The sequence below is a fragment of the Pseudophryne corroboree genome, chromosome 9 (genome assembly GCF_028390025.1).
Source record: "Pseudophryne corroboree isolate aPseCor3 chromosome 9, aPseCor3.hap2, whole genome shotgun sequence".
NCBI lineage: Eukaryota > Metazoa > Chordata > Amphibia > Anura > Myobatrachidae > Pseudophryne > Pseudophryne corroboree.
In genome coordinates this window covers 398,505,142-398,517,988 of record NC_086452.1, presented here as the reverse complement: position 1 = coordinate 398,517,988, position 12,847 = coordinate 398,505,142, and the positions used below count along the sequence as shown (strand labels likewise).

Genomic DNA, 12,847 nt, shown 5'->3' with positions numbered 1-12,847 from the left:
CCGGTGACCATCCAGGCTGTACCTGTGATCGTCCCTCTGGAGCTAATGTCCAGTAGCCAAAGAAGCCAATCCATCCTGCACGCAGGTGAGTTCACTTCTTCTCCCCTAAGTCCCTCGTTGCAGTGATCCTGTTGCCAGCAGGACTCACTGTAAAATAAAAAACCTAAGCTAAAACTTTTCTAAGCAGCTCTTTAGGAGAGCCACCTAGATTGCACCCTTCTCGGCCGGGCACAAAAATCTAACTGAGGCTTGGAGGAGGGTCATAGGGGGAGGAGCCAGTGCACACCACCTGATCCTAAAGCTTTACTTTTTGTGCCCTGTCTCCTGCGGAGCCGCTATTCCCCATGATCCTTTCAGGAACCCCAGCATCCACTAGGACGATAGAGAAATAAGATTTTACTCACCGGTAAATCTATTTCTCGTAGTCCGTAGTGGATGCTGGGGACTCCGTAAGGACCATGGGGAATAGACGGGCTCCGCAGGAGACATGGCACTCTAAGAAAGAATTAGGACTACTGGTGTGCACTGGCTCCTCCCTCTATGTCCCTCCTCCAGACCTCAGTTAAGGAAACTGTGCCCGGAAGAGCTGACAGTACAAGGAGAGGATTTTTGGAATCAGGGGTAAGACTCATACCAGCCACACCAATCACACCGTATAACTTGTGATAACTTACCCAGTTAACAGTATGAACAACAACAAAGCATCAGACAACCTGATGCAAACATAACATAACCCTTATTTAAGCAATAACTATATACAAGTATTGCAGAAGAAGTCCGCACTTGGGACGGGCGCCCAGCATCCACTACGGACTACGAGAAATAGATTTACCGGTGAGTAAAATCTTATTTTCTCTAACGTCCTAGTGGATGCTGGGGACTCCGTAAGGACCATAGAGATTATACCAAAGCTCCCAAACGGGCGGGAGAGTGCGGATGACTCTGCAGCACCGAATGAGCAAACACAAGGTCCTCCTCAGCCAGGGTATCAAACTTGTAGAATTTTGCAAACGTGTTTGAACCCGACCAAGTAGCTGCTCGGCAAAGCTGTAATGCCGAGACCCCTCGGGCAGCCGCCCAAGAAGAGCCCAGCTTCCTTGTGGAATGGGCTTTTACTGATTTTGGATGCGGCAATCCAGCCGCAGAATGAGCCTGCTGAATCGTGTTAAAGATCCAGCGAGCAATAGTTTGCTTTGAAGCAGGAGCACCCAGCTTGTTGGATGCATACAGGATAAACAGCGAGTCAGTTTTCCTGACTCCAGCCGTTCTGGCTACATAAATCTTCAAAGCCCTGACTACATCTAGTAACTTGGAATCCTCCAAGTCACGAGTAGCCGCAGGCACCACAATAGGTTGGTTCAAATGAAAAGATGACACCACCTTCGGCAGAAATTGCGGACGAGTCCGTAATTCTGCCCTATCCATATGGAAAACCAGATAGGGGCTTTTACATGACAAAGCCGCCAACTCTGACACACGCCTAGCCGAAGCTAAGGCCAATAGCATGACCACTTTCCATGTGAGATATTTTAACTCCACGGTCTTAAGTGGCTCAAACCAGTGAGATTTCAGGAAACTCAACACCACGTTAAGATCCCAAGGTGCCACTGGTGGCACAAAAGGGGGCTGAATATGCAGCACTCCCTTTACAAACGTCTGAACCTCAGGAAGAGAAGCCAGTTCCTTTTGAAAGAAAATGGATAGGGCCGAAATCTGGACCTTTATGGACCCTAATTTTAAGCCCATAGTCACTCCCGACGGTAGGAAGTGAAGGAAACGGCCCAGCTGGAATTCCTCTGTAGGGGCCTTCCTGGCCTCACACCAAGCAACATATTTTCTCCATACACGGTGATAATGTTTTGCTGTCACGTCTTTCCAAGCCTTTATCAGCGTAGGAATAACTTCATCTGGAATGCATTTCTCCGCTAGGATCCGGCGTTCAACCGCCATGCCGTCAAACGCAGCCGCGGTAAGTCTTGGAACAGACAGGGCCCCTGTTGCATCAGATCCTGTCTGAGAGGCAGAGGCCATGGGTCCTCTGTGAGCATTTCTTGCAGTTCCGGATACCAAGTCCTTCTTGGCCAATCCGGAACAATGAGTATTGTTCTCACTCCTCTTTTTCTTACGATTCTCAGCACCTTGGGTATGACAGGAAGAGGAGGAAACACATAAACCGACTGGAACACCCACGGTGTCACTAATGCGTCCACAGCTATCGCCTGAGGGTCTCTTGACCTGGCGCAATACCTTTGTAGCTTTTTGTTGAGGCGGGATGCCATCATGTCCACCTGTGGCAGTTCCCATCGATTTGTAATCTGTGTGAAGACTTCTTGATGAAGTCCCCACTCTCCCGGGTGGAGGTCGTGCCTGCTGAGGAAGTCTGCTTCCCAGTTGTCCACTCCCGAATGAACACTGCTGACAGTGCTTGCACGTGATTCTCCGCCCAGCGAAGAATTCTGGCTTCTGCCATCGCCACCCTGCTTCTTGTGCCGCCCTGGCGGTTTACATGAGCCACTGCGGTGATGTTGTCTGACTGAATCAGCACCGGTTCGTTGCGAAGCAGAGGCTCCGCTTGACTCAGGGCGTTGTATATGGCCCTGACTTGACCACAGCCCCTGGAAGTTTCTTCCCTGAGTGACTGCCCCCCACCCTCGGAGGCTTGCATCCGTGGTCACCAGGACCCAGTCCTGTATGCCGAACCTGCGGCCCTCGAGAAGGTGAGCACTCTGCAGCCACCACAGAAGAGAGACACCCTGGCCCTGGGGGATAGGGTGATCAGCCGATGCATCTGAAGATGCGATCCGGACCACTTGTCCAACAGATCCCACTGAAAGGTCCTCGCATGGAACCTGCCGAAGGGAATGGCCTCGTATGACGCCACCATCTTTCCCAGGACTCGCGTGCATCGATTTGGTTTTAAGGGGTCTCTGACCAGCGTCAAGAGCTCCTGGGCCTTCTCCTCCGGGAGAAACACCTTCTTCTGGTCTGTGTCCAGAATCATGCCCAGGAAGGGCAGTCTCGTCGTAAGAATCAGCTGCGACTTTGGAATATTCAGAATCCAGCCGTGCTGTTGTAACACCTCCCGAGAGTGTGCTACGCTGATCAGCAACTGCTCTCTGGACCTCGCCTTTATGAGGAGATCGTCCAAGTATGGGATAATTGTAACTCCTTGCTTTCGCAGAAGCACCATCATTTCTGCCATTACCTTGGAAAATATTCTCAGTGCCGTGGACAGACCAAACGGCAACGTCTGGAATTGGTAATGACAGTCCTGTACCACAAATCTGAGGTACTCCTGATGAGGTGGATAAATGGGGACATGCAAGTAAGCAATGACCGCCCTGAGCGATTCCATCTTGAACTTGAACCTTTTCAGGTAAATGTTCAGGGATTTTAAATTCAATATGGGTCTGACCGAACCGTCCGGTTTCGGAACCACAAACATTGTGGAATAGTAACCCCTTCCCTGTTGAGGGAGGGGAACCTGTACCACCACCTGCTGGAGATATAATTTGTGAATTGCCGCTAACACTACTTCCCTTTCTATGGGGGAAGCTGGCAGGGCCGATTTGAGGGAACGGTGAGGGGGCATCACTTCGAATTCCAGCTTGTATCCCTGAGACACAATCTGTATAGCCCAGGGATCCACCTGTGAGCGAACCCACTGGTGGCTGAAATTTCGGAGACGCGTCCCCACCGCTCCTGGCTCCACCTGTGGAGCCCCAGCGTCATGCAGTGGATTTAGTGGAAGCCGGGGAGGACTTCTGTTCCTGGGAACTAGCTGTATTGTGCAGCTTCTTTCCTCTACCCCTGCCTCTGGCAAGAAAAGACGCCCCTCGGACTTTCTTGCCTCTTTCCGATCGAAAGGACTGCATTTGGTAATACGGTGCTTTCTTAGGTTGTGAGGGAATATATGGCAAAAAATTTGACTTCCCAGCCGTAGCAGTGGAAACTAGGTCCGAGAGACCGTCCCCAAACAATTCCTCACCCTTATAAGGTAAAACCTCCATGTGCTTTTTTGAGTCGGCATCACCTGTCCATTGCCGAGTCCACAGGACCCTTCTGGCAGAAATTGACATTGCATTTATTCTAGAGCCCAGTAGGCAAATGTCCCTCTGGGCATCCCTCATATATAGGACAGCGTCTTTTATATGCCCCAGGGTAAGTAATATAGTATCCTTGTCCAAGGTATCAAGTTCCTCAGACAGAGTATCTGTCCATGCTGCTACAGCACTACACATCCAGGCAGACGCAATTGCCGGCCTTTGTAGGGTACCTGAATGTGTATAAACGGACTTCAGGATACCTTCCTGCTTCCTATCCGCAGGATCTTTTAGGGTGGCCGTATCCTGTGACGGCAGGGCCACCTTCTTAGATAAGCGTGTCAAAGCTTTGTCTACCCTAGGGGAGGATTCCCAGCGTAGCCTGTCCGTTGGCGGGAAAGGATATGCCATAAGTAACCGTTTGGAAATCTGCACTTTCCTATCAGGAGAATCCCAAGCTTTTTCACATAACTCATTTAACTCATGTGAAGGGGGAAAAGTCACTTCTTGCCTTTTTTCCCCAAACATATAAACCCTCTTGTCAGGGACAGGGTTTACCTCTGAAATGTGCAATACATCCTTCATTGCTATAATCATGTAGCGGATGGCTTTAGCCATTTTAGGCTGCAACTGTGCATCATCGCCATCGACACTGGAGTCAGAATCCGTGTCGATATCTGTGTCAACAATCTGGGATAGTGGGCGCTTCTGAGACCCTGACGGCCTCTGCGCTGTAGGATCAGGCATGGGTTGAGACCCTGACTGTCCCAAGGCTTCAGCTTTATCCAACCTTTTATGCAAGGAGTTTACATTATCATTTAACACCTTCCACATATCCATCCAATTAGGTGTCGGCGCCGTCGGCGGAGACCCCACATTCATCTGCACCTGCTCTGCTTCCACATAGCCTTCCTCGTCAAACATGTCGACACAAGCGTACCGACACACCACACACACAGGGGATGCTCTATTTGAGGACAGAACCCCCACAAGGCCTTTTGGAGAGACAGAGAGAGAGTATGCCAGCACACACCCCAGCGCTATATAACCCAGGAATTACACAGTAACTTAGTGTTAACCCAGTAGCTGCTGTATTAGTGATTTTGCGCTAAATTTATGTGCCCCACCCTCTCTTTTTACCCTCTTTCTACCGTGATTCTGCAGGGGAGAGCCTGGGGAGCTTCCTCTCAGCGGAGCTGTGGAGAGAAAATGGCGCTGGTGAGTGCTGAGGAAGAAGCCCTGCCCCCTCAGCGGCGGGCTTCTGTCCCACGATTTTGTGTAAAATAATGGCGGGGGCTCATGCATATATACAGTGCCCAACTGTATATATGCTCTTTAATGCTAAGAGGTACTCAATTGCTGCCCAGGGCACCCCCCCTGCGCCCTGCACCCTACAGTGACCGGAGTGTGCGGGTTTAATGTGCTGTGCGCTACCTCATATGAAGACAGGAGTCTTCTGCCGCCGATTTTGAAGTCTTCTTGCTTCTCTCGCCGCTTCTGTCTTCTGGCTCTGCGAGGGGGACGGTGGTGCGGCTCCGGGATCGGACGACCAAGGGTGCGTTCCTGTGTTCGATCCCTCTGGAGCTAATGGTGTCCAGTAGCCTAAGAAGCATGACCTATCCGCAGTTAGTAGGTCTGCTTCTCTCCCCTCAGTCCCATGTAGCAGAGAGTCTGTTGCCAGCAGATCTCTCTGAAAATAAAAAAACCTAACAAAATACTTTCTTATTAGCAAGCTCAGGAGAGCTCACTAAAGTGCACCCAGCTCTGTCCGGGCACAGATTCTAACTGAGGTCTGGAGGAGGGACATAGAGGGAAGAGCCAGTGCACACCAGTAGTCCTAATTCTTTCTTAGAGTGCCCTGTCTCCTGCGGAGCCCGTCTATTCCCCATGGTCCTTACGGAGTCCCCAGCATCCACTAGGACGTTAGAGAAATACATTTATATTGTTTCTGTTCAGGGTAAATATTGGCTGCTTTTGCATGTAGCCCACAAATGTTAGACAGCTTTATCTTTACACTGTAATTTAGATTTTACACAAAGTTTTTATAATCCCGCACCAGTTTTCTTAATTACTTTCTTATATGTAGAGCTTGAATGTATCGTGGTAACTACTGCGTTACTAACTTATCTTGGGTTTATTATACCCTATTTCTTGTTCTAAACGCAGGTGCTCTCCAAATGCTTTTGGGTCCTAGACCCACACAATGTAATCAGAAAAAAGAAAGAAAAAGAAGCATTTTTTTGGACGCACTAAACCACTGTTCATTTTTTTAAATTTTTTTATCTTTAATCGGTATGCATTAAAATTGTAATCTCAAGGTATTGGTGAAATATTAAAATATAGTCACACTATATTTTAATATTTCACCAATTCCTTGAGATTACAATTTTAATGCATACCGATTAAAGATAAAAAATTTAAAAAAAATGAACAGTGGTTTAGTGCGTCCAAAAAAAATGCTTCTTTTTCTTTCTTTTTTTGTAATTTAGATTTGTTTGACCTCATCCCCAGCCAAATCTCTCTCTGCACATGTTACACCTGCCCCACTTGCAATGCAACATGGTTTTGCCCAGTTGCTTGCTTTTTTGCTTTATTTACAAACATGAATCAGGTCCACAATACATCACAAATAAATACATTATAAATAAAAGTGAAAACAGTAGTTTAACAACTACATATGGCCAAGTTGCCATTCAAAATATCCCTGTATAACATTGTATAATCATTGACATTATAAAAAGATTATGATAACAAATAACCTTTGTACAGTGAGTCAATAATCCAAAATGTAAACAATATATGCTGTGAGTACCAAATAGTATGACTCAAGCACAAATGGCACACACTGGAGCAATATCGGCCTGATATGTCGTTCCTATTCAGCGCAAACAACATATCAGGTATAACGCTCAGTGTGTATGCCCAATATGCGGGCAGCCATGGTCGCTACTGACACTGTCCGGTCAGCCCTGCTGCACGGCAAGACGGGTGGTAATGCTAGCGACCTAATTCTATATAAATGAAGGACAGAACGATATGATGGTCCGTCCTTCATATAAATCGTTCTGGTGCGTACTTATAAGTATAATACATAAGCTCTACTAGAAGATATATTCCAGAATTATGGGTTACAGTCTATTATTATTATTATTAGTATAAGAGATAGATAGATAGATAGATAGATAGATGATAAAGTATGTATTTGGTAGGTATGAAATTGATCTTTATTAGATACTGTAGCTAGATTAAATATAAATATTAGAAATATGATATAGATAAGAATAAGTTATTAAACACTCTAGGTAGATATATATGGTAAATATATTATCCGATATGAGAATGGTGTTTATTACAGATAGATAGATAGATAGATAGATAAGAAATAGTTATTAGATATATACTGTAGATAGATATTATAGTGTGTGTGTGTGTGTGTGTGTGTGTGTGTGTGTGTGTGTGTGTATATATATATATATATATATGAGAGCATTAGTGGTGCGGTCAGTCCGGTACAATCAGAGCATGTCTGCCTGACCCACATGTGATGGAATGGGCTTTGCATGCCCGCCCTTACCCGATCTATGCTCCGTCTGGATGTGAGGGCTGCAGGGGGCGAGGCACGGCCAGCAATCACCACAGTCTGTGCAAAAACGAACTAGGCTAGGGCCTGCTCTCGGTCTCCTCCCACAAGCCCGCGGACTGAATACAAATGTTCCTCTTTGCTTTCCGTGTACGTTCCCAGCCCACGCCCGCACGCTGATTGGTGGTTGCGTAGTTACGCACTCCGCTCTCCTCTGCCCGCTTGCAGCGACTTCTGCTAGGGGTGTGTGAAACGATGCGTTCGCCTCACCTCACCTCTCATTGGTCTAAGCCAGTCAGCTGATGATTGGAGTCTGGACCGTCCTGTGCTGCGCTGTGATTGGTGGAAATCCTTGCGAAGGGCGACGTCTTGTCAGAGGACAGAGGCAAAATGGCTGCGCTGAGGAGACTGTTCTGCGGGGGGAAGGTAAGGGGAGCAGCGGGGTACAGTGTGACTGAGTATGACATGAGAGCGGTGCTCAGTATCTCCTTGTCTCCACAGAATGGCGTGTCAGTGTTCCTGCAGAGAGAATTCCACAGGACCTCGCCAGCCGCCCTGCAGGTACCGTGTCCCCTGTCACTGTATGTATGTGTTAGAGCCTAGCAATGTTCTGTCATCCCCATTCCATGTCTATGACCTGTATATAAGCAAATCTCCTAAAGCCTCGTCTGTTATATATATATATATATATATATATATATATATATATATATATATATATGGTCACAGACCTTAAGTGAGACTTCTAGGTGGTGACTGTCTGCTGCATTCTCCTAATGCAGTTCTGTGCAGCTCACATTACACATAGGGAGGGGAGGGGGGGTAGTTATGAAATCCATGTGGGCACTGAGGGCAAATAAGAGGTCAGGTTGGTACCTGGTGGAGAGATGTGGGTGTTGCAGAGGCTATTTTGAAGGTTGGCGGGCCACTCATGTGATTCGGTTGCCACTGCTTTGTTATGCAACAGAAATACTTCATGTCGGTGATTTCAAGTGCAAAGACAAATGGCTGCTTCAGATTGTGGCAATTTTCTAACAAGGAAACTAACATTTCTCTATCGTCCTAGTGGATGCTGGGGTTCCTGAAAGGACCATGGGGAATAGCGGCTCCGCAGGAGACAGGGCACAAAAGTAAAGCTTTACGATCAGGTGGTGTGTACTGGCTCCTCCCCCTATGACCCTCCTCCAAGCCTCAGTTAGATTTTTGTGCCCGGCCGAGAAGGGTGCAATCTCGGTGGCTCTCCTAAAGAGCTGCTTAGAAAAAGTTTAGCTTAGGTTTTTTTATTTTACAGTGAGTCCTGCTGGCAACAGGATCACTGCAACGAGGGACTTAGGGGAGAAGAAGTGAACTCACCTGCGTAAAGGATGGATTGGCTTCTTTGGCTACTGGACATTAGCTCCAGAGGGACGATCACAGGTACAGCCTGGATGGTCACCGGAGCCTCGCCGCCGGCCCCCTTGCAGATGCTGAAACGAGAAGAGGTCCAGAATCGGCGGCAGAAGACTCCTCAGTCTTCTTAAGGTAGCGCACAGCACTGCAGCTGTGCGCCATTTCCTCTCAGCACACTTCACACGGCAGTCACTGAGGGTGCAGGGCGCTGGGAGGGGGGCGCCCTGGGAGGCAAATGAAAACCTATTTCTCTATCGTCCTAGTGGATGCTGGGGTTCCTGAAAGGACCATGGGGAATAGCGGCTCCGCAGGAGACAGGGCACAAAAAGTAAAGCTTTAGGATCAGGTGGTGTGCACTGGCTCCTCCCCCTATGACCCTCCTCCAAGCCTCAGTTAGATTTTTGTGCCCGGCCGAGAAGGGTGCAATCTAGGTGGCTCTCCTAAAGAGCTGCTTAGAAAAGTTTAGCTTAGGTTTTTTATTTTACAGTGAGTCCTGCTGGCAACAGGATCACTGCAACGAGGGACTTAGGGGAGAAGAAGTGAACTCACCTGCGTGCAGGATGGATTGGCTTCTTGGCTACTGGACATTAGCTCCAGAGGGACGATCACAGGTACAGCCTGGATGGTCACCGGAGCCTCGCCGCCGGCCCCCTTGCAGATGCTGAAACGAGAAGAGGTCCAGAATCGGCGGCAGAAGACTCCTCAGTCTTCTTAAGGTAGCGCACAGCACTGCAGCTGTGCGCCATTTTCCTCTCAGCACACTTCACACGGCAGTCACTGAGGGTGCAGGGCGCTGGGAGGGGGGCGCCCTGGGAGGCAAATGAAAACCTTTTTTGGCTAAAAAATACCTCACATATAGCCTCCGGGGGCTATATGGAGATATTTAACCCCTGCCAGAATCCGTTAAGAGCGGGAGACGAGGCCGCCGAAAAAGGGGCGGGGCCTATCTCCTCAGCACACAGCGCCATTTTCCCTCACAGAAAGGCTGGAGGGAAGGCTCCCAGGCTCTCCCCTGCACTGCACTACAGAAACAGGGTTAAAACAGAGAGGGGGGGCACTAATTTGGCGTTAGAAATATATAAAAAAGATGCTATAAGGGAAAACACTTATATAAGGTTGTCCCTATATAATTATAGCGTTTTTGGTGTGTGCTGGCAAACTCTCCCTCTGTCTCTCCAAAGGGCTAGTAGGTCCTGTCCTCTATCAGAGCATTCCCTGTGTGTGTGCTGTGTGTCGGTACGTGTGTGTCGACATGTATGAGGACGATGTTGGTGAGGAGGCGGAGCAATTGCCTGTAATGGTGATGTCACTCTCTAGGGAGTCGACACCGGAATGGATGGCTTATTTAGGGAATTACGTGATAATGTCAACACGCGCCAAGGTCGGTTGACGACATGAGACGGCCGACAAACAATTAGTACCGGTCCAGACGTCTCAAAAACACCGTCAGGGGTTTTAAAACGCCCGTTTACTTTAGTCGGTCGACACAGACACAGACAGGGACACTGAATCCAGTGTCGACGGTGAATAAACAAACGTATTCCTTATTAGGGCCACACGTTAAGGGCAATGAAGGAGGTGTTACATATTTCTGATACTACAAGTACCACAAAAGAGGGTATTATGTGGGATGTGAAAAAACTACCGTAGTTTTTCCTGAATCAGATAAATTAAATGAAGTGTGTGATGATGCGTGGGTTCCCCCCGATAGAAAATATGGGCGGTATACCCTTTCCCGCCAGAAGTTAGGGCGCGTTGGGAAACACCCCTTAGGGTGGATAAGGCGCTCACACGCTTATCAGAACAAGTGGCGGTACCGTCTATAGATAGGGCCGTCCTCAAGGAGCCAGCTGACAGGAGGCTGGAAAATATCATAAAAAGTATATACACACATACTGGTGTTATACTGCGACCAGCGATCGCCTCAGCCTGGATGTGCAGAGCTGGGGTGGCTTGGTCGGATTCCCTGACTAAAAATATTGATACCCTTGACAGGGACAGTATTTTATTGACTATAGAGCATTTAAAGGATGTATTTCTATATATGCGAGATGCACAGAGGGATATTTGCACTCTGGCATCAAGAGTAAGTGCGATGTCCATATCTGCCAGAAGATGTTTATGGACACGACAGTGGTCAGGTGATGCAGATTCCAAACGGCACAAAGGTGTATTGCCGTATAAAGGAAGAGGAGTTATTTGGGGTCGGTCCATCGGACCTGGTGGCCACAGCAACTGCTGGAAAATCCACCGTTTTTACCCTAAGTCACATCTCTGCAGAAAAAGACACCGTCTTTTCAGCTTCAGTCCTTTCGTCCCTATAAGAGTCATATCTGCCCAGGGATAGAGGAAAGGGAAGAAGACTGCAGCAGGCAGCCCATTCCCAGGAACAGAAGCGTTCCACCGCTTCTGACAAGCTCTCAGCATGACGCTGAGACCGTACAGGACCCCTGGATCCTACAAGTAGTATCCCAGGGGTACAGTTTGGAATGTCGAGACGTTTCCCCTGCGCAGGCTCCTGAAGTCTGCTTTACCAAGGTCTCCCTCCGACAAGGAGGCAGTATGGGAAAAAATTCACGAGCTGTATTCCCAGCAGGTGATAATTAAATTACCCCTCCTACAACAAGAAAAGGGGGTATTATTCCACACTATATTGTGGTACTGAAGCCAGAAGGCTAGGTGAGACCTATTCTAAATCTAAAAAAATTTGAACACTTACAAAGGTTCAAATCAAGATGGAGTCACTCAGAGCAGTGATAACGAACCGGGAAGAAGGGGACTATCTGGTGTCCCGAGACATCAGGGATGCTTACCTCCATGTCCCAAATTTGCCCTTATCACTAAGGGTACCTCAGGTTCGTGGTACAGAACTGTCACTATCAGTTTCAGACGCTGCCGTTTGGATTGTCTACGGCACCCCGGGTCTTTACCAAGGTAATGGCCGAAATGATGGTTCTTCTTCGAAGAAAAGGCGTCTTAATTATCCCTTACTTGGACGATCTCCTGATAAGGGCAAAGTCCAGGGAACAGTTGGAGGTCGGAGTAGCACTATCTCGGATACTGTTACAACAGCAGGGGTGGATTCTAAATATTCCAAAATCGCAGCTGATCCCGACAACAAGTCTCCTGTGCTTAGGGATGATTCTGGACACAGTCCAGAAAAAGGTGTTTCTCCCGGAAGAGAAAGCCAGGGAGTTATCCGAGCTAGTCAGGAACCTCCTAAAATCAGTGCATCATTGCACAAGGGCCATGGTAAAAAAAATGGTGACTTCCTTCGAAGCAATTCCAGTCGGCAGATTTCATGCAAGAACTTTTCAGTGGGATCTGCTGGACAAATGGTCCGGATCGCATCTTCAGATGCATCAGCGGATAACCCTATATCCAAGGACAAGGGTGTCTCTCCTGTGGTGGTTACAGAGTGCTCATCTTCTAGAGGGCCGCAGATTCGGCATTCAGTTTTGGATGTTGGTGACCACGGAGGCCAGCCCGAGAGGCTGGGGAGCAGTCACACAAGGAAAAAATTTCCAGGGAGTGTGATCAAGTCTGGAGATTTTTCTCCACATAAATGTAGCTAAGGGTAAATTTATAATGCTCTAAGCTTAGCAAGACCCTCTGCTTCAAGGTCAGCCGGTATTGATCCAGTGGGATAAAACATCACGGCAGTCGCCCACGTAAATAGACAGGGCGGCACAAGAAGCAGGAGGGCAGTGGCAAAAACTGCAAGGACTTTTCGCTGGGCGGAAAATCATGTGATAGCACTGTCAGCAGTGTTTCATTCCGGGAATGGAAACTGGGAAGCAGACTTCCTCAGTAGGCACGACCTCCACCCGGCAGA

The 12,847-nt window shown here is 48.2% G+C and overlaps 2 protein-coding genes across 5 annotated transcripts in view; one reads left to right on the top strand and one right to left on the bottom strand.

The window, feature by feature from the left end:
• Positions 1 to 7,874, bottom strand: part of KCTD6 (potassium channel tetramerization domain containing 6) — a 125,444-nt gene extending 117,570 nt beyond the window's left edge. For 2 of the 3 annotated variants that reach the window (XM_063940882.1, XM_063940883.1), the window contains exon 1: positions 7,618 to 7,873. The gene's annotated coding sequence lies outside the window, so the exon portion shown is untranslated. Of the gene's footprint in view, positions 1 to 7,617 lie in introns of all 3 variants that reach the window. The other variant, XM_063940884.1, reaches the window with a different exon arrangement.
• Positions 7,875 to 7,923: 49 nt separating this feature from the next.
• PDHB (pyruvate dehydrogenase E1 subunit beta) overlaps positions 7,924 to 12,847 on the top strand; it is a 49,461-nt gene continuing 44,537 nt past the window's right edge. For both annotated transcript variants that reach the window (XM_063940881.1, XM_063940880.1), the window contains exons 1-2: positions 7,924 to 8,049; positions 8,125 to 8,184. In XM_063940881.1, the coding sequence (XP_063796951.1) occupies positions 8,014 to 8,049; positions 8,125 to 8,184 (96 nt within the window). In that variant the 5' untranslated portion in view covers positions 7,924 to 8,013. The remainder of the gene's footprint in view (positions 8,050 to 8,124; positions 8,185 to 12,847) is intronic.